Here is a 26,006-nt window from a genome sequence, read left to right as displayed (position 1 = left end):
ATGTCAATTAATCGGGAAATAAATTCACAAGATTCTCAGGTTTCTACGAACTATAAATATTAATAACCAGATTTATTATACCTATTTATAAAGCAATTTGCAGCTTAGAAATAATATATATAAAATGTATAAAGTTTAAACTTTACTATAAATCATTTAAATATTTAAAGTATACCTCTACTCTTATTTAAACTATTTAAAAGTGTCAATAAAGCTCAACACATTTGCATTTAAATAAACATGTGTCCGACAGCTTGTAATATTTAGTGCTTTATTATTCCCCCATCGATCTTATGTTTTTATTTAAACCAAAATATTTCCCAAAAACACTAAGGCTCTTATTGAATTCTTGGAAACCATTTACCGGATAGAAATCCACTTCCATTTTGGCAAGGAGACAACTCAATCCAAACGCCACAGCCTGGCAACATCTTCACCCCGATGTTTTGATGCTTGAGTTCATGTGTCAGGGCTCAGGAATGGGGCCAACAGCAGGATGTGGCCAGGACAACACACACACACACTCGCCGAGAGTCTCCAAATGCCACGAACAGAGAGAGAGAGAGTCCTCTGTGTGTGTGTCGCCTGTGAGTGACTTGATTGTCTTCTGCCATTCGGACTTGAGGCCTACAAATTTGTTGCTCCTCCAGGGGGAGGGAGTCGTCAAGTGAGTCGAGTTGAGTTGAGTCGAGTCAGTCGCTCGTTCATGCCATGCATGACAATTTTCCGGGGGTTTTCAGCACACACACAGACACTCGCTCTCCCCCACTCACACGTAAATTTCATGCAATTTGTTATGTTTTATGTGAGGGGCTGTGATGTTACGCCTGGGAATCTCAAAATGACAGACTTCAATTTATACAATTTATTTTATTAAGTCAAACGTTTGTCCCTGTCTCTCTCTCTCTCTTTGCTACTCTTTCTCGCTTACTCCTTCGCTTTTTCAAGCCGAACGTATGGGGGTTTTATTAACAAATTGATGAAACAATTTCCGCAGCGTTTAATATACGAAGCCAATTTTTATCTCCCTTTTTTTCTGTGTGCTATATCCATCAACTTTTTGGATTTCCGTTCTGGAAAATATACACAGGGATTTATAAAAAATAAAGAGGGGAAAATATGGTGGCCAGGATTTTTGATTTATATTATTTCATAGGGAAACATTGCTTTTATTTAATAGTTGCTTAATTTCACTAACAATTAACTCAAACAGGAATTATAATGCTTTTATAACTACTTAACCGAGTAATAAAATATACATTAAATTAATTCCAACTAAAACCCATTTAAAGAAGATCCCAACTTGTTACGACGTCCTTCAGGGATAATTGCAGGACAGAAAATAGACATTACATTTCTACGTCCCTTTATGGACACGCGTTAAATTTTCATTTTTAGTGCTCACATAAAAATCTACGAAATTGGTAAATTTCAATTGGTCCTCCTCGGACTGGACGAAGGACCTAGTGGCAGGACCAGGACCAGCCATCATGATGGGCCACCTAAGCGGCCATATAAATCTCAATTTATGTTGGCTATTTAGAAATTTTGGGCACGCAGCAGCCATTTCGACTTAGGGCTCTCCGGATAGCCTTCTGTATGGCATTCCTCTATGCCTAAGGCCTCAAAATTATTGAATCTAATTAACTTAAATGAAATGAATGAGGAGTGCGGAGTGAGAGCCTGCTCCAGCCAGGACTCGTTTAATTTATGGATGTGTATATAAATTCATTTGAAGCTCTTTAATTGCTGCCAAATGGGAAAACGTTTTCATGCCTGACCGACCAAGTTCTCTCTGGATTTTGTGTATGTGTAAGCCATTTTTTGGGTTGAAGGTCAACAGATTGATTGGGGGGATTACGAGGAGGATACGGGCCCGTGGCAAGATGCGGTTCTTGCTCCCTGCTTATTGAAAATTGTTCGTTACTTTCTCGAAAGGGAAGGGGAGAATTTTTGGGGTTTTGGTTGCCCCAAAAGTTGCCTGAAATTGATGGGATAACAAAATTGTACTGATACCTTGTAATTAATCATTGTAAATGGGTCTGGCAGGCGACTGGGTTGGAGGGACGGAATGTTTTTAATATTTATAATGCGATTTAGGGCAGATTAGGGAATTGTGTACAGACGACTTCCCTTCGACTCCACAAAGGAAGGATTCGCACCCTTTCCCTAAAGATCTTTCGATGGATAGCTTGGCAAAGCGGCTTAGAACTTGTTACTGAGGGTGTTAAATATTTCAAGAGGAAAGTTGGAGAAGATTGCTAATGAAAATCAATGGGAAAACAATATTCGCAGATAAGAAATGAAAGAAAAAACCTTGCACTAAGCTTTTTTTGTTAATATTTCCCATTAATTTGATTTTCACATAAAAAGAAACAAATATTAATTGTATTAAAGGTCTGTGGTTTGTAGCTTTGTTCATAATAAACCGCAAAGCATTATTTTTAATTGAATTTCCACAAAAGAACAATTAATGAATTCAAAGCTGAAACTGTGAATTTTAATTAAATTATTTCAACTGCATTGCCTGTTATTTAATTTAAGTAATTCCTGCTCCCCGTTTAATCCTTGCTTTAAACATCAACATCAGAGAGTTTCTTTCTTCTACCTGGAATTTCCTCTTTTTTTCGACTCACTTCCTGCATTAGCAACCAATTCTGATGAACTTGTCAAGAGGAAAACTTCGAGTTCCGCCTTCCTCGCCCCTCACCGGCATTGAAAGGTGGAACCTTGCCACTCTCTTGACTCTTTCCCAGAAGAGATTGACGTTCGGGTTGCTGGCTCTGGCTCTGCTTTTGACATATTCGATACAATGAATAAATTCGTAAAATTCGCCTCAGGTACACTTTTATTTCTTTGCTCTTGCTGATGAGAGTTTTCCGCTTCCTTTGCCTTATTTAAATCATTGGTGAAAACTGCAAATGAACCCTTCATTTTGCCAGGAAGCAGCAGCAGCAGAACCCTAGACCAAGGCTATTTGACTAATGAAGGAAAAGCTTCAAGTCTCTGTCTGAGATTCCACAAAAAAGTGCTTGAGAAAAGCACACAAAAATCATGAAATGTCAAAAAAACAACACAGGAAAAATCTGCAAGAATCAGCATAAAAAGTGTAAAAGGTCGCCGCACAAATATGGCCCTCGGGTCGGGCCAAATAAAATCTATATAGAAACAGAAAAAAAGAGAGAGAGCGGGCGAAACTTTTACGCATCGCAGCACAAAGTGACCCTGGCAAGGAAGTCTTTGAGCAAAGGACACCCAAAAGAGAAACGGAAGTGGGGAGGAGTGAAGGATGCGGGGATCTGAAGCGCAAAGTAAGCCGATACACAGGACTTTAGCCTGTGGAAATATTTTGCCAAACCGAAAACTGCACGAAAACTGAAATGCGAATGAGAAAACTTTTTAATGGATTTTCATGTTGATAAAATTATCACAGAACAGAGAAAAAGGCGAACAGAGAACAAATTTGAGAAGCGATTAAATAATTTGAATACTCTTTAAAATGTATATTACCAAAATGTAGATTTTAAGGAATATGATGGGCTTGTTCTTGATACCTTTGAGCCTGTCATGTGTTTGTCTGCCTTATAGCAATGAAATGTAAGTCATGTGCTTGGCTTGTTTCTTATTTTATTTTAGAATATTTTTAAAATCCAAATATGTCTTGTTTCCAGCTTTATCTTTTCTACCACATCAACCTTACCCTTCTTTTAAAACAGTGTATTATTTTCACATCGAGCTCTTTTGAAAGTATTTTCGGCTATATTTTATTGTTGTTATCGAGTTCCGAGTTTTGTTTCTGCTGTTATTTGGCTCTGACAGATTTCCTAAGCTTAGAATGCGGATTCACCTCAAAGCGTTCCGTGTTGCTCCTTGAAAATTTTCCGAATTTTCCCCTGCTGGGGCAACCCATCATCATTGGGCATTCAATCAGTCTGTCAGTGAGTCAGTGAATCATTCACTGGCTGGGGACGGGGCATAACTTTTTCTCTCCATTTGTGTGTGAAATTTGAGTAGGCAATTTTAATAATTTAAGTAAATGATCCATCACCGTTACAGTTAATCTATCAACGACAGACGGAACCATCCGCAGGGGTGAAGAGTGAGCTCTTGGCCCGGGCTTTCCTTTTTAACAAATTGTCTTGTTCAAAAAGTTTTTCTTTCTTTTTTTTTCGTTTGCCCACCGACAAGAATGCAGGAAAAGAGAAAGAAAAACATCGAATGAGATAAAAAGTGACGGGAAAAATGTTGAGAAATGTTTTTGCTTCGATAAGAGAGAATTTGCTGGCTATTAGTATTTAAAGCGTCAGGTCATTTATATTCATTTGACCGGGGGGAGGAAAATTCTAATGGAGAGGGGCTTTGTGGGTGGTTGGGGGTGGCATTGGGCCCAAGTGTTGATGGATAATCTTAATATCCTTGAAGTGGACAAGCCAACAGAAGGGACAAAGCCAGGGATAAATGCCTCAAAGGAAAATCTGGACAATGAAAGAATATTGTAATTGTGGGTTTCGAATTTCTGAAAAAGTCGAAGGCCATTTAAATTTGGTTTTTTGGGGTATTTATGCTGGGGGAATTGGTTTTTTGAATAATTTAAGTCAAGCATTTATTGATAAAGAAATAGAAGTAATATTACAATTTAAGGCTATGGCTTAGGAAATTAGCTTTTTTTATTTATGTGGTCAGTAGGGGGGCTTGGTTAAATTATTAAAGTATTCTAGCTTTACACAAAACCTTTAAGAATGCTGTTCTAATTTGAATTACCATAAGAATTACCATAAGCAACATGAAATATATACTTTCAGTAGCTATTATATATTAACAAATAATTTACTATTGTTCACTCTTTACCCAACTATATCCAAACTTCCTTGTGAAGTCAACTACCTTCTCTCCAAAAGGTCAATTGGCTATTATTCAAATTCGTTTCCCAGTAACCTCTGACCCTCTCACACACTGGCAGCCGTATTAATTTAATATGTCAATGGCTTGCCCCAAACACACACTCTCACACACACATTTGGAACCAATCAAAACCTTGGCAGTCATTTCCTTAAGAGGACCCACTTCAGTTTTTCGTAGGAAAGTCGCCTGCCCAGAAGCCATTTTTGAGTGTTGCTGTTTGGCAGTTGCTTTTTTCCGAATTTTATGCAAATTCCCGGTTGTTGCTGTATTTTACGAGTTTTTGGGTCCGTGTCCGACGACGACGTCGTCGTCGTTGTCGCTGTCGTCCTCGTCAAGTGGTAAATCACTTATTTGAATAAGTCAATTTCATTTCATTCCCTACCGTTGGTCCCTTTTTCCAGGACCTTTTCCACATTAAACATCAATCTCTGGGAGAGCAGACCCAGCTGCAAAATAGTGAAAGCCGCTTTAGGGACGAAAATTCTATTAAAATATTTATGCAAATGCAAATGCAAAATAAAAAATGAAAATAAAAACCAGGAGAGAAGAGAGAAATCTACTAGAGGCAGCGACTGCTGCTGCTGCTGCTGCTGGTGCGTATCTGCGTGAAAAATGTTGAACAAACGATTTTCATAATCGATTTTCATGTCTGCCACGGCAAGGCCTCCTCAATGGTTGTTGACAAGGACCAAGGACGAAGGCAAAGTCGATATGAGTGGCGGGGGCGCTTGTCAACCTTTATCAAAAAAGGGACAGCATATAAGGGCGGGGAGGGTAAACCCCAGCACGCAGCCAACTCTGATACCAACCAGGAAAACCAAAAGAGGAGAAAAGCCGAGACAAATGCGATGTGCGTCTGTTGACAATATATCAACATGTGGGCCGGGACAGGGAGAAGATTGGTTGTATATGCAAAGGACCAGCGACTTTCGGCATTTTTCCAGCTTGACTTTGAGCTCTGAGGAAAAGCTGAGAAAAGGAGTAGGGAATCTAGTGCCAGGTCGCTGGAGCGCAGCAAATCGATTTGTTGGGAAGTTAAAATATAAATAAAATAGTTGTTAACAATTCCAAGGCTTTAATTTATTTTTTGAATATTTATACATACTTTTTAAACTACAAATTAAAGTTTAAGCGGGAGAAGAAGTGATATAATCTTCCTGGAAGTCTTTGATATATATCAAACTAAATCTATAAAAATTCCAAGAAAACCCCAAGATCTCAGGTTCATTTTCCTCTGTGTATTCTGTCTACTATAGTTATTGTTTTCTAGTTGTTGTTGCCTTGCCTAGCCTCTCTTTTCCTTGCCTTGCCTTTCCCTTCCTCTACTTCATCTTCTCAATGGGCCTGTAACCCATTGAGTGGGTGTATCGCATGTGACAATAGTTGTGTGAACTTTACGGGACGAAGATTAAGGACCAAAGAACCCCGGCACACCAAGAGCCAACAGAGGTGAAGGGGTGGCAGGCACTGTAGAAGCTGGATACTGTGAGCCGACTTAAGGCTTAACCAGTGAGTGAGTGCCACCAGTTGGACTCTGCCGTCTGCCACTTGGCGAGTGTTTAAATCATGGCTCTCCGTCTGCTTTCTTTTCTCCCTGAGAAACTGCAACTGCTGCTGACGAGGCCAAAGGCCTCGGGCTGAATGATGGTTGCTTTTTGCTTTACTTTTTCGTTTTGTTTTTGTTTTCTTCTTTTTTTTTTTAAACTCTGTCGGGGACTGTAAAAAACTTTAAGGGGAATCTTTCATCAAAGTTTTCATCGGACATTCGGGAATGCGGTGTAAAGTCATTGACTTGATTTATTTATGGGCTGCGCGAGAAGAGATTAAACTCTGGAGATGGGGTGTGAAAGCGGTGATAATTTATATGGTATAATTTTCTTGGTAAAAGTAAATCAAGAGGATTAAAATATAATTAAAGGAGTACCTTGAAAAGGTTAAACCTTTACGTGAAATTCTCTTTACAAAAAGCTTTAAATAGAAAGAAATTTATTTATATTTTGAGATTCTTTGAAATGCCTTTTACTCAGCCTTATTTAGACTCATTATAAATTTATTTCTGGGTTTTATCATTGCTTTTATAAAATAGTAAGGACCTGCCATTTCCTTAAATTTAATATAACAACCCCAATGTCTTTGCGGCCTTTGCCTGTCCACCGCTAATTACCAAAAGCTGAATTTAAAGCCACAATTTTCTACCCCCGAGCAGCCTCCCAGTGGGTGGTTGAGACATTTCCATAGAATGTGTATTACATAATGAAACGCTGATAAATTAAACAGATTTGTTAGACGCCATCTCGCCTGTCGCCTACGGCGAAACCAACCAACCAACCAACCTCCCCAATCTTCGAAAGTTACCGCCATCTCCCCCCTAATCCTTCTTGATTTCAGCTTAAGCAGCCCACAGGACACAGGACAGAGGCTGGCTGGGGATCCTTGTTAAGCTCCCGACCACATGCCGCGCGGCTTGGCGATATTGGCTGGCGGTTTCAGTGGTTCCGGCCGGGTAACTCTCGGCGGCTTTGCCTGCAACTAAGCTGATTGCGTTTCGTCAAAATTCTGATGTACGTTCGCGTGTATCGATTTGCACAAAAGAGGGTCCTGGTCCTAGTCCCTTTGAAGCGATATCCTTAGCGTTAACTGGCACTCCCTGCTGCGGTTGGCTGCCCCTTCCTATCCCTACTGCGTCCTTTAAGCGAAATGAAAGTGTATGATATTTCATTTAATTAAATCCTTTTTGATGTTGCCATGAGCTCACTCTCTCTCACTGTTTCTGTGTCGCTTTGCAAAAAGCTTTTCTCGTATTAATTAAGTCGCCAATTCAATTAGGGGGGCTGGTGCCACGTATATCCTTGAGGTGGATATCCCTTCCTTTGATTATAATTATGTTGGGCATTAAGGAAGGCGCCAAGCCGAGGCGAAGGCAAAAGGTTCTACTTTAACCCTCATAAAGGGGGGTTTTATGAGGAAATAAAACTCGGTTTTCTCACATTTAAGGAAGGTTTCATTCATAAGAGAACATATGTCCTTGCCTTTCACTACCCCAACAAAATTATATATCATATTTTTCTGTATTTAATAAAATTTCTTGTAAAACTGAACCCCATAAAAATTGCCATATTCCTCTCACATAAACTCCAGACAATTTGCCTTTCATAATTTAACTAAACAACAGAAAAAAAACTTAAACAAATAAAAGAAAAGAAAAACAATCAGGGAAATGCAAAATTCTAAAAAAGAAAAAAATGTTGGTCACGTAACCTTCGTGTTTGCAAACCCTCCCCCTACCCTTCCCCTGGCTAGAACCCCAAAGTTCGCTTCTCTGATTAAAAAGTTGAGCACAAGAATATTTTTGCATTATAGGCGAAAAGATCCTCGGCAAGGACTTGCACTCGCCTTTGGGGTAATTTATAAGGCAAGCCACACAAACACTCGACGCGAAAAACCCGACTCTCGACACGATTCTCTCCTCTGCTCCCCAATTCTCCGGCTCTCAGTCTCAGTTCTCTCCTAAAAATTTTACGCGCCTTGACTGCTAAAGTGGGCGCTGTTGGTGGGCTGAGGCGTGGCAGGACCTTCTCTCTTTCTTCTTTATTTTTTGGTCTTTGTCACAGTCAGGGACAACGACGTCTGCGTCTTTTGCATTTGAAGGGGGAGAGAGTGGGTGGCATTGTCAACAGCCAGACTTGAATTACAAATTCAGCACAATGTCCTTTTGTCATTTATGCATTTCGCTGTATAAATTAAGCACAATGAATAGAAACGGCCGCAGGAGCTCTCTGACTGTCTGTCTCTCTGTTTTTGTAAAAATAAAAAGATAAAACCCGAGGTGAGCCGGGCAAGGAGATTAATAATAAGCCTAGTTTTGCGGTTTACCCACATGAAGGTAACTTTAGATTCGCCGGGAAGATTACAAATGAAAAGGGACTGAAAACATATGATATCCAAGCTTTCAGATGATGAGGAAGTTTTTAAAAAGAGGCGGATTTTAATGAACTGAAACCAAAAACGCTGCAGAATTTCAGAGAAATTTATATAATAATTTTCGGATTTTTCAAAAGAATCCTTTTTGTACATATTACTTATTAAAATACCCCCCACTAATTATTAACTTCTTTCTCTGTACTTTCCAGGTGGCAGTGGCAGCGGCGGCGGCAGTGGAGGAGGCGGTGGCGGTGGTGGAGGAGGTGGAGGCGGCGGTGGCAGCTCTGCAGAAGGCGGTTCCGGGCGAGACCGGGATCACTGCAACAAGACGGTGGACATCTTCGAGGACATCAGCTCGCCGGAGGTCAACAATCAAAATGTGGGCCGTCCCCTGACCTGCTGGTACCGCTTCCGTACCTTAAAGGGAGCGCCGCGCGACTTTGTGCTCCGCCTGCGATTCAAGAAGTTCAAAGTGGGTCAGCTCCTGAATGCCACCCACTGCGAGGGTGGCTATTTGCAGGTGGGTGTGGTTACTCCCTTAGATTTATCTGCGTCGGCGGCGGCTAATTTATGCTTTCGCCAAGGCGTAGACACTCACGCACATACGATGCCCTGCCTGAGTCTAAGAGGTCCTGGTCTCCTTGTTTCTTTTGTTTGCAGATTGTTGACGGCAACGCCAAGACGGATGTCTCGAACCGCCGGGAGCCGGGAATGTTTTGCGGAGAGGCGGAGCAGCCGCAGACATTCATCAGCGAGACTAGTTACGTGAAGGTCCTCTTCCACACGGACAACTTTACGGATCAGGTGAGAGGCGATGCCAGGACGAGACACTTTCTCGTGCCTATGGGGAGGATCCTCTCCACTCTCGGTGGGACTTTTCATTTTTGTGCCAGGCATTCAAAGGAGAATTCCAATTACTGCTAGAGCAACACAACAGCCAGGGCATCCTTGAAGTCCTGCCTGCCGTCCGTCCGTTGCCTTCCGTCTCGTGTCTTTCGTCTTGTGTCCTCTGTCTTCTGCCTCCTGTCGCCAGAGTCTTGCCACTTACACTAATAAACAAAAGTCCCCTTGTCCTGGTTGCTTGCATATTTCTAGGGGCGTAAATATATAGCTACACTGAGAGAAATAAGGTGGGGGGTAATATGTGAAAATATTTTTTAGGACTTGATTGTGTCTAAAGAAGGATTATAATCCTTAGATTATTTTTTTCTATTCAATGTATGTCGAATCTAGTTTTAACATCTTTCATTTTCCCCCAGTGCACGTATATAAATGTCTGTATATTTATATTTATCACATAATTTAAGGAAAATATTACAGCACACCAGTCTTGGCTGCCTGTCTTCGCTCTCCGGGCTCTCCTCTCCTCAACTCCTTGCCAGGACAGCCTCCACACTTTGGCTGCCTGTTGGCTGTTGCCATGTCCTGACCCATGTTGCTCTATCTGCTTGGTTGCATCTATGCAACTCACTTTCGCACTTAGCGAGAGTTATACCCACACACACACAGATACAGGGAGACTCTGAGAGACTCGGTGAGTCTCGGTCCTGTGTATATTTTATATTTTTATTTTCCTTTATATTCATTTTTCCCTTTTTTGTGTGTTTTTTTATCTCTCTTTCTAGTATTTTTGCATGCATTATTCAAGAGTGGGCGGAGCTGTTGTCTGGCCTCCGTCTGTCGGTGTGTCCCGCGTGTCTCCTGCATCCTTTTTGGCTGGCTGGCGCCGTCAGTCTTCTTTATATATAAATATATATACCAGATTATACACACATCTATGCGAATTTTCAGTTCACAACTTGAATTCTATTTAGCTTTGCCCCCGTTCACTTTTGCGCTGCTGTTTTCCCTTCAGATTTTTCCTCAGCTTTTTTGTTTTTCTATTTATTTACTTTTTTTTCGTCAACTGCTTGGCTGCTGCTGCGTTTTTGATGCGGTATTTGCATTTATAAAATGAAAGATAAGTTCTTTATGTCACATCAAGAATTTCAATATTTATAATGGCAGAGCGGAAGGAAAAACCCTTGAAAAATGCAAGCCATGCAAATGGTAACAGATGGAGGGAAATTATCCCCAAAAGAAATGAGACAATAAAGCTTGTTATTAGATGGGGAAAGTGGCTGGGAAAATGAGTTTTTCTTTCTATATATATAATGGGAAGGAGGGAAAAATGTCATTCATTTGAAGTAATGAGACATTCAAAAGGTCTTGGAAAAATCTAGTTAGAGGAAGATATATATAAGAGGATTTTAAGTAAATTAGGGAAGCTTTAAGAAGGCACTATTCTATGAATGTTTACCCATCATCATGTTTACCTTTTACAAAGAGATCTGTCAATCTCTTTGTGAACATTTCAATGATGGCCTGCCAGATGGAATTTTTCCTGTGTCCGTTCAATTGCCAAACCGATTTTCAATCTCCTCCGTTCCATCATAATGATTTAACCTTCAAAATCCGAGAGCCATAACTCTATTCAAGCTCTCCCGTTGCATTCAATCCAATCCCAAAGTCAAACAGTTGCCTCTATCCTGCCGCTCATGCACTCCTTCGCTGTGCGTAGTCAATGCAGGCGATTGGCTTTATGGTCCCGGCTTACAACAAGTTGCAGGGATGCGCAAACACAAACAACACCGACTAAAGCCATGAATGAGTGCTGCCAGCTTGGAGCTCCCAACTCCCAGCTTCCAGCTTCCAGCTTTGAGATGCAGAGGGTACAGGGGACACGAGGGAGGTTCCGCTGGCAGGACACCCTCCAGAGTGTGTCTTATGCACACCTTAATGGAGTCATAAATATTTATGAAAACTCTCCAAGCTCGCTGGAAGTTGCAAGTTGAAAGTTGGCGGCGGATGCTGCGCTTTGTACTTATTCCTTACTCCGGTTTTTTGTTTTTCGCTTTCCACTTTTTTGGACGATGGAACTTTTTTGCCACTTATTTGGGGCGAGTCATGGGCTTTATTCGGTAATAAATAAAAATAAGCGACAGTTCTACTGGCAATGTAATAATACGATTTAATGAGGGACGGCGGCAGACCAGGGGAAACGAAATAATTTCGCATTCGCATTAACATAAATCCCGTGCGAAATAAATCAAAAATAATTTGCACAAAAACGCCGGGGACACCAAAGAGCAGCAGCAGCAGCAGCAGCAGCAGTCGGCAACAAATCAGTTTGAAATTTTAATTTATTCGAGCGCAAATTTGTCAGGACATTAACGGGGCGACGACCATGGGCATCATATCATCATTATCATCATATTCATTCGAAGCGGGATCAGTGATGGTCCCTCGTTGGAAAATATTCGATGCAGGGGAGTTTACACAGAGAGAAAGTGGGGAGACTTTATTCTATAAACTAATTCTCAAGCTTAACAGTAAAAAAAAGCTTGCTTATTATCCAGATTTATCTCAGCAATTAAGCTTGCATTTTCTCTAGAACTTTTTCTCGGTGTATCAAGAGGGTTGCAGGTTTTTCCACCCAACAGAATGTTATATCCACGTGAGCAGCATCTGGATAAATCGAAACGAGCCTGCGTCTGCCATTGTTCACATCGTTAAGTGGCGCTAACGTCATTGACGCCGGTAACGCATTTAATATTGACATGTGCATTACGTAGCTCCCCACCTGTCTGTCTCCCCTCTGAAATGGGGGATCCATCCGCCGGGTAGGCTATCCTCCCGGATGGATGGAAAATGGCCAACGAGGTTTATGTGGCCATCAAGGCTGGCAAGAGCCAGAGGAGGGGAGAGGGGTCGTATTGATAGCCATGACGTTGACTTTGCGGCAGGTGAACGGAATAAGGAAATCGCTTTTGCGGCTATCGCCCTCTTTCTGTTCCGATAATTTTGACTACCCGTCGATATCCGTAATTGAAATGAATGTTTTCTGGGGAATGGCGCAGCAGGGAGTTCGATTAGCGATTAAATCGAATCAAAACTGGCGAATTGGCTTTAATTATATGCTGTGGTTTTTGGCCAATCGCATTGGTAATTTAATTCGGCGGAGTAATCGGATTTTTCGATAATTAATCTTTATTTACGGAAGCGTTTGAAATTGATTTGGGGGGTGTGAAATGGGTTGTTATATTCAAAAATATTTCAAACTAGCTGAAATATTAGCTTGAGTTTACATTTATCGTTTTCGATGAGGAATTTTTAAGTTTTCGATATTTAAAGTGTAACTTTTTTTTTTCTTTTTTCTTTTTGTAATTAAAATAAAATTTGTTGATATTTTTACTAACTTCAGAATCTGTTGGAGGACAAATATTTATTGTTTTCTATCATTTTAATTCCGATTTGGAATAACAATTTCCAATATTTTAGTTAGTTAGTTAGTTTATCAGTTTAAATTCAAGTCTACCTGTTTATTTTATATTTCGGAAAATTCTTAAATTAACTTGGTTTAAAATGTATCCCCCTTTCTGAGTCTGCTTTAATTATTTGTCTGCATTTTTATGCAGAATAATATTTTTTCCCCCTTCATCTTAGTTCGTTACCCTTTTGAAAAACCCCCAACTTTTCCGCCTCTTTGCGTTTCTTTTGGCCATTTTCCCACAGTTGCCGAGGTGAAAAGGAGGCGTGCCGGCTGCCTACGTCACTGCAGCACGTCATTAGCGCTGATGAGGCAACGGCAACCGTTGCAGGACCAGGAACAGCCACAACAACAGCAACTGTGAACCTGGCAAACAGGTTGGGCGATGGGGAGAGAGGGAGAGAAGCTCAGAGTCCTGTGTGCCAGCATGGGGTGGATGTGGGTGGCAGGGGCAAATGACATTGCACATTTCCATGTGGCAGGCCATGGAATGAAAGCTGGGCTTCAACGGAAGGATAAAGGAGCTGGGAGCAGAGGGCGGGATCCGCTAGCGAAACACGCAATTGTCTGACGTCGTGCCAAGCTGGGAGGGAAATTGACAAAATTCATCAGTAACAATGGCAGGCGGTGGGTGGCCCACTGCGTATACGTGATTTTCCGCCATTGTCCACTCATCCCACGCTCACTCTACCTCCCTTTCTCTACACTTCTCTTATCTTCTTTTCTCTTTTCCCCTTGCAGACCTACTTCACATTCGATTCACGCGCCGAGCAGCAAACCGAGGTCTATCTGCGATATGGCCAACATCCGGAATTATATCCAAATCGTCGCGGCGAAGTTGTCCAGGGGTGAGTATAAATGGCTTTCACAAAACATGGTTCCCCCTTTTTTTTCGCCGGGGATTTTGTTCTTTTTATAACCCAAACTCGGCGGCGTTAATTCAATTTTATTACTGAAATATTGAGTGAGGAGGCTTCGGGATCGTATCCCTGCACATTTCATAATCATATGCCAGACGGGCAACAGAAGGTCGCATTAAATTGAATTACTTGTGCTTTCTGCACTGCGGCAAAGCATAAAATTCGCGGGATAAGCAGGGAAAGGAGGTGGCTTATGCCTGAAGGATTCTCTTCTTGCTTTTCTCCTTATTTTTTTTCTTTTGGTAAAAAGTCGGCAATTGAAACCGTGGCCCAAAAGGCATGGCAAGGATTTCATTCTGACAAAAAATATATAAAACTTTGCAGACATTAAATTTTATTTGATTCTCGTTTTGGAGTTGCCACGTTTCTTTTTCCTTTTCATTCTGCTGCCAGAGCCTCCTAACTTTTATCTTAATAAAATAAGTTGCAAGTTTTAAGCAAAGATTTGGCTGCAAGTAACAAGAGGGTGGAGAACCTGCTAGATTTACTCAAATGATATTTGTGCATATACTCGTGTGTATGCAGATGCCTGGGAATGGGAAAAGTCTCTGTGAACATAAAGTTTTCAAGGGGGCGTACTTTTTTCTGTCTCTTGGGAATAAATTGCAATATAATCTCTGGTAGAGCAAAAAAAATATAAAAATAATTTTTGAATTGAATTTGAAGAGGCAGAAATTTAAGCAGGGAAATTGTAATATTTTTCCAGAAATTCAAGTCTTTAAAAATTGGTTTTAAATTTGTATTGTTGTATTTGAGATCTATGTTTAATTTTATTCGCAGGAATTTAGAATTTACAATCTAAGATTTTCTTTTCCAATTTGTTTTAAATTCCTTTTTAAAAATTTCAAAAAATATACAAGTAACTTCAATGACTCTCAAACTCTCTTCAATTTAACAACTAAATTAAAGAAAATATACAAAAGCCAAGAGCTCTTATTAAAAATCTGTTCAATCTAAAGCAATTCAATTCAATTTATTGAATTGCTTCATCTTTCGAGGACCCTCATAGCGCATTCCCTGGCAATCTTTTTCGACTTTAAATAGCATCAAGAGAGCTCTGGCTCTTAAAGAGTCCATCAAAAGGCGACCAACACATCCTGCCCCCTTTGGGAGATGGCGAAATACCCGAACTCCCCCCCTGGTGGTGCCCACATGGCCAATATGATTTTTATGCTAATTTTGCGGTCACGCGCGCATCGACACCAAAGCTAAAACCCAAACCCAATTGAGGAGCCAAAACCAAAGCAAATTGCCAAGGACTAAGAGTACAGGCGGTTGGAGAAAAGGAACAAGGACGAGAACGAGAATGAGAACGAGATTGAGGGGAAAAAGGGAATAAAAATGGTAATCATATTTACGCTAGCTTCGCCTTTGAATGATTTTCCGTTTGTTTTACTTAACCAAATTGAAAATTATACGCACCAAACTCGAAAAGAATGAGAATTTTACACAATTTTCGGTTGTCGAAAAAAAGCAAGCAGAGAAATGAAAAGCGAGTGAACAGAAAATTTCCAAATCAGTGAACACAATTTTCTGGCTTCCTTGACGCAGTTTCAGGAATGGGCCCAAAGGCAGACCCAAAAAGTTGCCTGAATCGTTTAGGATGCCTTCTGGGGGGGAGCCAAAAAAACATTTATTGCGGGTTGAGTGATACAACCAATTTGAAACAAATTAAACTAAATATTTCCATGCCTCTAATTCGATGATTTTGTATTGTGTTTCTCTCTATCCCCTCCTCCTGCAGATCCTACTGCGAGCGTGAGTATCGGGATTGTCGCCTGCAGACCTGCTATGTCCAGTCACCCGCATATCCTGGCCTATATCCCCGGGCCCTCAACTGTCGCTACAAGCTGCACACCCGTCAGCCTTACATCAAATTGTATCTGCAGAATGAGCAGTTCGCCGTGGATGGCCAGAGGTTAGTTTGAATATAAATTAATGTAAATTAATTACGTTTATTTGATGTGTGTTTGATTATTAATTATTATTTATGATATGTAGAAGGATTAAGTATTTAATTTAAATTTGTACAAGGCTTAAAGTTATTTAATTTGCTATTTAATAGCTTAAGAAAACTAATTTTATAATGCTTTATAACATTTTTAATGTGTTTTTGTGTAAATAAATTTAAGAGAATTTTTTCTTTGATTTTATGCTCTTATTAAACACATCATTATATAAATTAAATTATTCCTTAAACGCAAAACCTTTTAATTTCATTAAAAACTCAATGAATACAACTACATTGATTTTTAAAACTAATTATACTCTTTTAGCTTGTTTTTATCAAAAGTTATACTATTTCCACAAATTATAAAACCCACAGAGCAATTTTTTAAAAAAAGCAATTGCCTTTATGCAAATTTTATTTTCACCTCCATTTTCTGGCATCGTTTTTTTGGAACGAAATTAGTGTTAAATGCAACACCCTGTAATTTGTCATTTTGGCACGCCGATTGCACAATCCACACAGACACAGCGACTGGCAGACGGACAGACTTTGCCGAAAAATCTCCTCTTTTTGTTGTTGCTGTAATGCATTTGGCATGCTGACAATGACAATTTGACAGAGCGTTCGTCGCAAAAATTGGCACCAATTTGCTGGAAAACGCTGGCGACATGTCCTTGCAGCCACGGGTATCTGTATGCGTCACTTTTGGAATCTACGAATCGGAATCCGAAACGGGGTCCCTGTCTCCTCCATCTGTCCCTGCCCCTTCCGCTCTCTCTGTGTTTGTGCCTGGGAAAATTGGCTAAAGGATTACGTTTTGAGTGAGGTTGCCCTCGATTGTGGCTAAAATGGGGAGGGCGGGTCGGCGGTAATATCCCTGCAGCATGCAGTCATGGCTGACTTGTATTATTAATGCCAAAATGATGAAATTGTCGAAGGAAGAGTGGAGAAAAGCAGCCAGCCATCCTCTTCTTTAGCTATTCAAATATTCCTTAAAGCTGGAGATTTTACATGCATTTTTGGTAGGGGTTTATACTCTGGGAATTTATTTTAAAATATTTTTAAATAATCTTACAAGCTTTTAACATTTAAAAAAAAGTTGTTTCATAAAAATAAAATATCTTTAGGCTCACATTTAAATGGTTTTTAATAGAAACCTTAAAAATTAACCCTTCTTTACCCTAAATTTTCCATTTTAAAATCAAACTAAAACCCACCTGACCTAAGTTCCAATTTAATTCCCAATTTACCATTCAACTCGATTCTCCCTTGACTGAGGCTTTTCACCTGCCCACCATTTTCGGCTTAAATCAGAGCTTAAATATTTTATGACTGCCTCCATAAATACGCCTTGGACACGCCATCGTACGCCTCTGCCGCGACAAATACAATTTACATTTGCTTAACCGAAATGACCTTTCACAAAATATATTTGCTTTATCATGGACCCCTGGACCCGGGGTAATGAGGGTAGGTCAAAGCTCTTTGCCCCGACTCCCGAGTCTGAGAGTCCCTCCTGGGGCCAGGGATTTTATGGTCGGGTGGGAAAAACCTTCAGCCTTTAACACTTTGCACATTCCCAGCACCAAATGGCCGGCAGAAGTGGCCAAGTAGTATCTTAAAGCTTGTTTGATGTGCAAATGCGGGGAGTCAGCATATTTCCCTTAGCATCGACTGTCGATTTCGAGGAGGAATCGGAGGTGGAGGCGGAGGAGAAGTCGTAGTCAGAGTCGGAGAAGGTTCCCATCCCAGCACGTGCAAGTCGGAATTAGATAAGCAACATTCAATTTATTTTTATAGATTCAATTTGAATATTTACCTTTTGAAAAGTCCAAAGAGGGAGGCAAGGCAAGGCAAGGCGACACGAAAGACGCATGTCAAAGTTGCCTGCCAACTTTGAGTTGGGTTTTCAGGCCAAAAACGGGGAAGGGGGTGAGGACTCAGCGGGGGGTTTGCCAACTCGGGGCTACAATCCCCCTTAAGTGTGTATTAATTTGCAAGTCTAAGTTACTTTCGGTCTGCAGAAAAGGATTAGACAAACAGGCCCTTGGCAAGGAGCTGCTAATCATGGCGGCAAGTTGGAATTTTAAATGGTGCTTTCCCGGGAATACACAGAAAGATTCCTTGATTAAAAGCTACTTAACATAAATATATATCTTTTATAAAAGAAATAAATTTAATTGAAATGAAAACAATAAACCCCGCCAATTCCTTGTAAAAATCAATAAGTACACACCTCTCTCACCCTTTAAAAATCTACATAATCCGCCTTAACTTTGTATAAATCCGCCATAAATCCAGTTCATAAAACCCCACAGACCGACCTGGTTCGCAACTCCAGTTACAGTTCCTGTTCCTCCCCCCTGAAAATGGATGCCAAGTCAGCTGAAACTTGCCTCGTGTGGCTGCTATTTTATAAATCACTTCATTTTATTGCACAGCAGCAGTCGCTCCTTTTCCTTTGGCGGCTGTCAAAAAACAGAGCCAAAGAAAAAATACGAGTACAACCCGCAACAACATTCCTAATTTCTTAGCGAATATTTCTGCCATCACAGCAGAAAACTTGAGCTTGGGGCCGGCTGCCAAACAAATGCAAAAGTCATTGAGTAAAAAAGTTTTTTAATATGCCAAAATTATTACCAGTCAGTTGATGTTTTTTCCCCCTGTGAACTGAGAGAGAGAGAGAGAGAGAAAAAAGAAAACAAACTTTTCCCCTACAGACTAAACAGTAGTCTCCGTCCGTTGTAATCAACTTTCGGCCCAGCAGCGCATTTATTATCAATAAGTTGGATTAGCTCTTTGCAGACTCCGGGGAAAACTTGCTGACAAAGTGATTAAATTGACTGAAACGAACTGACTAGCTAATAGAAATCTATCTATCTATCGGCTACATATACATGGCTATAGATACAGAGAAGTTGGCCCAAAAGTTTCTTTTCCCAACTTTCCAGCGAACACAAAAAACCGGATGGAGATAGAGGAAAAAGGCTCGATGGAACTGTCAATTAAATTGCTATTTTTGTTACACTGCCCAAATCACATTCAACTGCCTTTGACTCGGTCCCCGTTTGATTAAAGTTCAGTTGGTAATTGCCAAAGTTAGCTTTCAATTAGAAAGTTCACGCACAGGTGAGAGTCAGAGGCGGCATTCCATTTGCCTTTTGAACTGCCCGCCAATCAGTCTGCTCCGCCGGCGAGAAGTAAAATTGTGAATCGACGGAGGAAGCAGGGACATGGGCAGCATCCCAGTCATCAATGGCCGGGCACAAAGGTCACTTTGTCTGGCCCCAGTCAGGGTTATACTATGCCGACCAGCCACCAGACGACTCTGACCGGCAAAAAATTAAAAGCATCCTCTCAACGAAGACCGGTCGGTGCAAGAAATTAGAAAAGGCTTCAAAACAGACGCTTTGGATTTTCCGTTGCCATTTTTTTCCGCTCTTCATTCTGCTGCGGAAACTTTGTGTTTTTTTTTTTACCAGTTTCCTCCTCAGGCTGGCAAAGTGCAAATGAATGTCATGACCATGGGCGGCGGCAGCTGGGGCTTCCTTTTAGTTATGAAGCTCACAAATCATTTATTCAAGTCCATTTAAAAGCATTTTTGAGGGGAAAAAACGAGAGAAAAGTTAAGTAATTCCTTTGAGACAAGTTCGAAATGCTTAAATTATGTGGAAATTTAAGTTGGGTATTAAACAAATATGTGCTTTACTCTGATTCTGATTAGAAAAATCACACAAAAGAGAGTGAAAGGTTGTTTCTCTTTGGCAACATATGGGTTACCCGAGTATTCGATTGAGAACGGAAGCAAAGAAACGTCTCAGATCTTCCTTTTTCCAATCTTTCTATCTCTCTGAAGAGCTGAAACTGTACGCTTTTTCTGATCTCTCTGAGAGTTTCGTATTTCGAACACAATTGAGAGCAATCATAACAGAACGAAAGCAAGAAGGAGACCCTCTTAAGTCTCTTGTCGCTTTAACTAGGAAAGAAACCGAATGATCAAAACGGTTGAGCCTATTTTACGAGCTCTATACTATAATATTTTTATGCCATAATATTCTTATCTCAATTTATATGAATTTAATCAACCTATTAGCATATTATTCCCCTCATTTTTAGTTATATTTATCAACTCATTCATAAATATTCTCAAAAAAACACAGCACATGCTGTACACATTAACCCCCTCCCTGATGACACCGCCCCTGCTTCAGTCACATTTTTTCACAGATTCCCCGCCAGACACTAAAAGCTTCACCACTCAGTCAGTTATTCAATTGCCAGCCTTGCTCTTTATTCATTCCGACTCTTTTTTTTTTAGCAGCAGCAGCCTTTTATTTTCTTCGTTATTTGTGGAACGTGAGTTTTTTAATTGTTCAGTTTTTTACAAGGATATTTTTTTGTTATGATTGAATTGTCGTCGCCGGATGAATTTAATTTAATTTACCCTTTCGACGCGCTGCCCTAAGTGGAGCAAAGAGCAGAACCAGATAGTAATGAAGCTGTTGGTCAAATTGCAGATGCGAGAATGTGATGACCTGCCCCATCCGACCAATTGGCTCCGGTAATGAGCACTGTCCCTACGACTGGCTGGCGGTGTACGATGGACGCGACGAGCACTCCCCGCTGATTGGGAAATTCTGCGGCCTGGGCAAGTTCCCATTCAGCATTATCGGTGAGTAACTGCTGGGATAACACTTGGCCAGAAGAGAGACACCCCCGTCCTAAACAATTTGCATATCCGTACGAGAACAGGCACATCACAATACATGTATGTGGAGTTTGTGACATCGCCGGCGGGCCCTCTGCTAAATACGGGCTTCCATTTCAACGTTGGCAACTGGCCAGGCCATGTGGAGACGGCGGGGATCAAGCACGGCGTCTGCGACTGGCTCCTCAGCTCCGACTCGCTAAAGGACAGCAGCGCCAGCGAGGGCATCTTCCTTAGCATCGCCCACTGGTATCCGCCGAATACCTCCTGCAGTTATCACATCAAAGGACATGTCGGCGAAATTGTGCGCCTTTATTTCCCCAGGTAGGCATTAAGAATTCCATGCATTTTCATTGGGCATCCGTCATGAATCGATGGAGGTAATGTGTGTGGAATTTGTTTTCCATCAGAGTCCGAGTTGTGAATTTAACACGGAATTAAAAGGAAGTATTGGGAGTAGAATTTGGCTAAGAAGGGTTATATTAATTTTAATAAATTTCTTTAATAACAAAATATCCTCATAATTCTAATGATAAATCATCCCAGAAAGCTTCCTTTTGTTATTTTCCTTAAAATCAAGGTGCTGCTCACCAGTTCAATATCAAAAATATTTGTTAAAACTTTTCCCAACTTTTACTTTTAATCAAAAATCACAGAAATATCACAGAAAAGTTTCCAATTCTATTTTTAAATTGTCCTGTCGACAAAGAACAGGTCCTAACTCATCACTCCCTGGATCGGAGAGAGGTCACCACTTGCCGCCGCCGCCTCTTTGCATTTGCAAGTTTTTCCATTAAAATTTCCATTTTTTGAACCAGTTATCCGACCTCCCCCGACAAGGACTATCCAAGTTGATCCCTCTCCGCTGTCCGAAGTCCGTTTTTGGCCGGCCTTTTCGAGCTACAAGTGCAAAGTTTTGCGGTTCGCACTTGCTCCGAGTTCCGATTTCATCCCTCCTTTGAGCAGGACAATCCTCGGGCTTGCCTTCTATGCTGTAAGCGTATTTTAATGAAATTTTCCGCAAAGATTTATGTGACATTTTAATTTAACGTGTCGGAGTCGGAGTTGCTCTTTGTTCGCATCCAAATATATATATATTACTTTGTTTGTGTGTGCCTCGGTGCTCTGGAATGCGGCAGAAGTGCCTGGAACTTTTTGGCCAAGTGTCGCATTGATTGTGCATTTCATTTTGAGTATTTTCCACTGCATTTCCCACACGCCGACGCCGACGACGACGCCCTGCGAAATATTTTATTGTGCTGCGGTTTTTGGCTTTGCATGGCCAAAGACTATGGCAAAGTTTTCCGGCTCTCCTCCCTGTGACACTTTTAGGGCACATTGATGGCTGCGAGGAATAAATGGGATAAAGCCGGAAGTTTTTAAGCCTGACAAGTCGGAAGGGATCTCTTATTGCAATCATAATTTAGGGCTTTGAGTTGGTCAAGTGGTAAACAAGCGGTTAAGGGTTGAACAAAGATATTATTTTACAAAGTTTAAAATAAGTTTAGAAATGTTTAAAACATCTTAAGATGATAATATTCCTTCTCTAAATATTTTAAAAACATTTTTCAGGATTATTTAAATGTTTTTAGGAGAATTTGTTGCTTAATCTCTTGAGAAATGGTTTTAGAAACAAAACCATTCTTACTATGACCCCATGTAATCCTTTTTTCTATCAAATCACTTCCTTTTATGCTATTTCTCCGCTGTAATCTCATGTCCTGCATTTACACAAGTTCGGTCCGGGTAATCCAGCTGCAATCGCAACAATTCTGGATACCGGAGCACCTACACTCCTCCGCCTCCGTCGAGGAGCCGCCTGAAGAACCAAAACAACCGCTTGATGTTGCTACTGTGTAATTTATGCAGAAATTGTTACCGAACATTGCCAAGTTTTTGCCTGGCGAACGGGCTAAAGAAAACGATGTGTACGGGGCAAACATCATTGGAGGAGCAGCACATGGAGAAGCTCGACGAGATCGGGGCTATGGCGGCACTGGCAGCGGATGGGGTTTAAAATATCAAACAAGTTCTTGCCAAAAGATAAATATTTATGTCCACCTACAGCCAAGAGAGAGAGGGGTAGTTTGCAAGGGCAAACTCATTGTTGTTGTGGAAAATACGGGAGGAGGAAAAAGGAAAAGCTGTGGGTGGCTGGTGGAAAAGTTGTGCGCACGTTTACACCGATTGCCATTAAGAGTTCAGAAGTGGGCAACATGATTGCGTGATTACAGTGCACAAAATGCAACCGAACAGGGTAAGCAATCGAGGGAGAAAGCCACGGCGATGCGTCGGGTTTTGTTTTTCGGGGGGGAAAGGGAAAAGTTCAAAGTAGACGAAAAATGCAATGGGGAAACTCTCTAGCACACACACACAGCTCAGCACACGTAGCATTTTTCCTGCTTTTCTGGCCAAGTTTTTGCCTTTTTTAGTTGTAGTTGTTGTTATTGCCATTGTTGTTGTGGTTGTTTCGGGTTTGTTGTTGGATTGTTGCTGGGCTTGTTGTTCCTGCCAACTTCACTCAAGTTGTAGCTAACGGCCGCCGCAACAACAACAATAAAAGCAATGGTTAGGCAAGGACTTTTTCAAGGATAGCAAAATTTTGAATGCTCTTTTCTAGAAAATGTTATAGATTTAAAATTAATTTTAAAGGTACCTTAAAGTATGTAGTAAACTGATTTAAATACAATTTTAAGGGATTTTATTAGTAGAAGCTACTCAAAAATTGTAGATGATAAAATATTACGGCCACGAGGAGGAAATAAAATATTTAAATATTATTTGGAGAGAAGTTTTTTATGGAGAAGTTAAATAACCTAAAAATGGAACTAAAAAAATACTATAGCATACTTTTAAGCTTTATTTAGCATTTTTTAAAGGCACCCTCGTAATTTTCTAATTAAGCCATATATTATAACAAATATCCCAAGCTAAGCTCAGTGATAAATTTACCACAAGGAAGTGTCAAACTCCTCAGCAAACTTTAGGGGCTCCTTGGCAAGGATATACCAACAATTGCAGCCCATTAGGAAGGTTTTCTCGCAGTCCTCTTCGTAGCTGTCAGTTTACATTTACCTCGTACACCTCCCTCTAGTGCGTCCTGTCCTACCTCCCTCCCCGCCAGAATGTGAGTAGGAGTTGCTGGCTGTCCTGCTGCTGCCTGTCGCAAGACCACCGCCGGAGTCCCAAGTCCCAAGTCCCGAGTCTCGAGTCCCCGAGTCTAGACGCTGTCGACATTGTTTCCAACAAAGTTGCTCATTTAAGTAACATGTCATGGCTTTGCTTTCGGCTTTTGCTATTTTTTTTTAGCTGTTTTTTGTTTGCTCGGTCTTTGTCTACCAGCCACCTCTACCTACTACCTACTACTACTACTTTCTACTATCTAGTGAGATTTTTTCCGAGTGAGCTGACCAGATGCTGAACTGCTACAGCTCCTTGAGTATATTGCACTTAAGTTTTCCTTTCGGCAGTCCAATCCATTTGCTTGTTCAGAGCACACACACTTTTCCCCAATAATGTTGTGAATGTTGTTCGATGGGGGGGCGAGGACTATGTACTAGTTTTACTAGCTACTAACAACTCATCAGCGTCTGCTTTTGTCCGCCATTATCCCTTAGATTGTGTTACTATGGTGCATTAATGTCCACTCTCATTTCCGATTTTCAATTACATCTCTTCGTTAGTTTCTAGTGACTTGGGGGTGTAGGGATTAAAGCTTTACTATACCCAGCTTTTCTATTTTCTACCAATAAAACCCACTTCCCCTTACAATTTCCCAAATACCTAAAATAAAAATCAATTGTTGCGATCTACTACCTTTTTCTATGCCACCATTTATGAACCGTTTCTTTAGGCTCTATTGGCTGCCAGAAAAAAAAGAACGTACATAAAACGTAACAAAAATCCGCTTGAAATGCACAAGACACGGCACATACTTGGGCTATTTATAAGCCTTATGGCCACATAAACTGACGCTCTGGGCTTTTGGCCACGACACCAATCGACTCCCATATGCACATAACCAGGCTAACCAGTTGACAACAATCCCCCGCGACCCCGGCCATCCCTGCCCAACGGATAAACTCTCCCACTGAGTCAGCATAACGGAGAGCTCGGACTGGGCGCTTGGAACTAGGAGTTGCACTGAGGAAAACAACCTTAGAGTTAGCATTTTGTATAGAAAATGCTTCTTTACTATTTGTAGAATTTGTTTTAGCTAAAGAAATGTAGTTATCTCGCCTTCAGTTTAAGAAAATTACTTGAAAAAGGATCTTAGATACCCTTTTAAAAGCCCTAAAATTACCCACAAATTCCCCCTGTGTATAAACTGGAACTGGGCTAGGCTGCAAACGGATTACGAGGACATGCCGCAGGGTGTCGGGGCTTACTTTTCGACGACGCGTACGTGAATAACGTTATGGGCACGTCCAAAAGCGCCAAAGAGGGGCTCCCCAAGAACTGGGGGACCAAAGAGGGGCGGCAGAGTCGGTGCAAAAAAATATAGTAACTCTGCTCCTCTATTATGAATAGTGAGGCAGAGTCTCCCTCACGGGCATAAAAAACAAGAGCGAAACCAAATGAAATTTGTGCCACACTGCTGCCTGCTGCCAGATTAGGGGGCGTGGCAGTCACCCCCCTGCACCGCCCCCCACTTTCAAAACTGCTGATGATGGTGATTTTTCTCGGTCTGCCTTTTATTTTTTTTCCTCTCTCGTTTTTTTTTCTGCGCCCCAACTTTGTGTGAGTTAATAAAATGTTGTATTATGTCATATTTTTGGATAGAGCCAAAATGTAATTGCATAGACTGTATTCACCGCACTCTGAATGACGGTTATATAGAGGGATATATATGCATAAAGGGCTAAACAGGCGACGAGTTATATAACAATTTGTGGAATTTGTGGTATAAGTTCGTCAAAAGGAGGGCGTCCCTCCAGTGAATGTCATTTCGAGGTCTTCTCTGTGTGGTTTGTGTGGAAAAATATTACATTACATGTTGGTATAGGTATTTATTTATGAGAAAAAGCTGCACATTGTATCCATTTATGGTTGACTTTAATTATAATATAGTTTTTCCGCTTTTCCACTGACCCAACTCGAACCTATCCCCCATCAACTGGCAGCGTAATGCAGGAAAACTGCAGAAAATTGGCCTTCCACATCAACTCCTTTCAAATATCCTTGACTACTTTTTGGAATGCAATTTGAGGGGGGAATGGAAGAGGGGATAAGGCCTCAAAATGCAACTCACATCGCGACCCCAAAAATCCTTAACGAGGCTACGTGTGTATGGCG

General features: G+C 41.0%; 3 protein-coding genes across 4 annotated transcripts in view; 2 read left to right on the top strand and 1 right to left on the bottom strand.

The window, feature by feature from the left end:
• Window positions 1-26,006, top strand: part of LOC108085134 (outer dynein arm-docking complex subunit 4) — a 178,414-nt gene that overhangs the window by 100,152 nt on the left and 52,256 nt on the right. The window lies entirely within an intron of this gene.
• LOC108072216 (uncharacterized) overlaps window positions 1-26,006 on the top strand; it is a 63,077-nt gene that overhangs the window by 34,734 nt on the left and 2,337 nt on the right. Inside the window, exons 3-8 of the mRNA XM_070283590.1 lie at window positions 9,033-9,343; window positions 9,484-9,627; window positions 13,874-13,980; window positions 15,797-15,970; window positions 20,521-20,675; window positions 20,756-21,035. Of these exons, the coding sequence (XP_070139691.1) occupies window positions 9,033-9,343; window positions 9,484-9,627; window positions 13,874-13,980; window positions 15,797-15,970; window positions 20,521-20,675; window positions 20,756-21,035 (1,171 nt within the window). The remainder of the gene's footprint in view (window positions 1-9,032; window positions 9,344-9,483; window positions 9,628-13,873; window positions 13,981-15,796; window positions 15,971-20,520; window positions 20,676-20,755; window positions 21,036-26,006) is intronic.
• The window catches only part of Snp (Snipper), a 102,019-nt gene that overhangs the window by 75,545 nt on the left and 468 nt on the right, over window positions 1-26,006 (bottom strand). The gene's annotated exons all lie outside the window — the stretch shown is intronic.

Source organism: Drosophila kikkawai, chromosome 2R, assembly GCF_030179895.1.
Source record: "Drosophila kikkawai strain 14028-0561.14 chromosome 2R, DkikHiC1v2, whole genome shotgun sequence".
Taxonomy (NCBI): domain Eukaryota; kingdom Metazoa; phylum Arthropoda; class Insecta; order Diptera; family Drosophilidae; genus Drosophila; species Drosophila kikkawai.
Note: the sequence above shows the minus strand (reverse complement) of the source record. Positions and strands in the feature narration are given on the sequence as shown.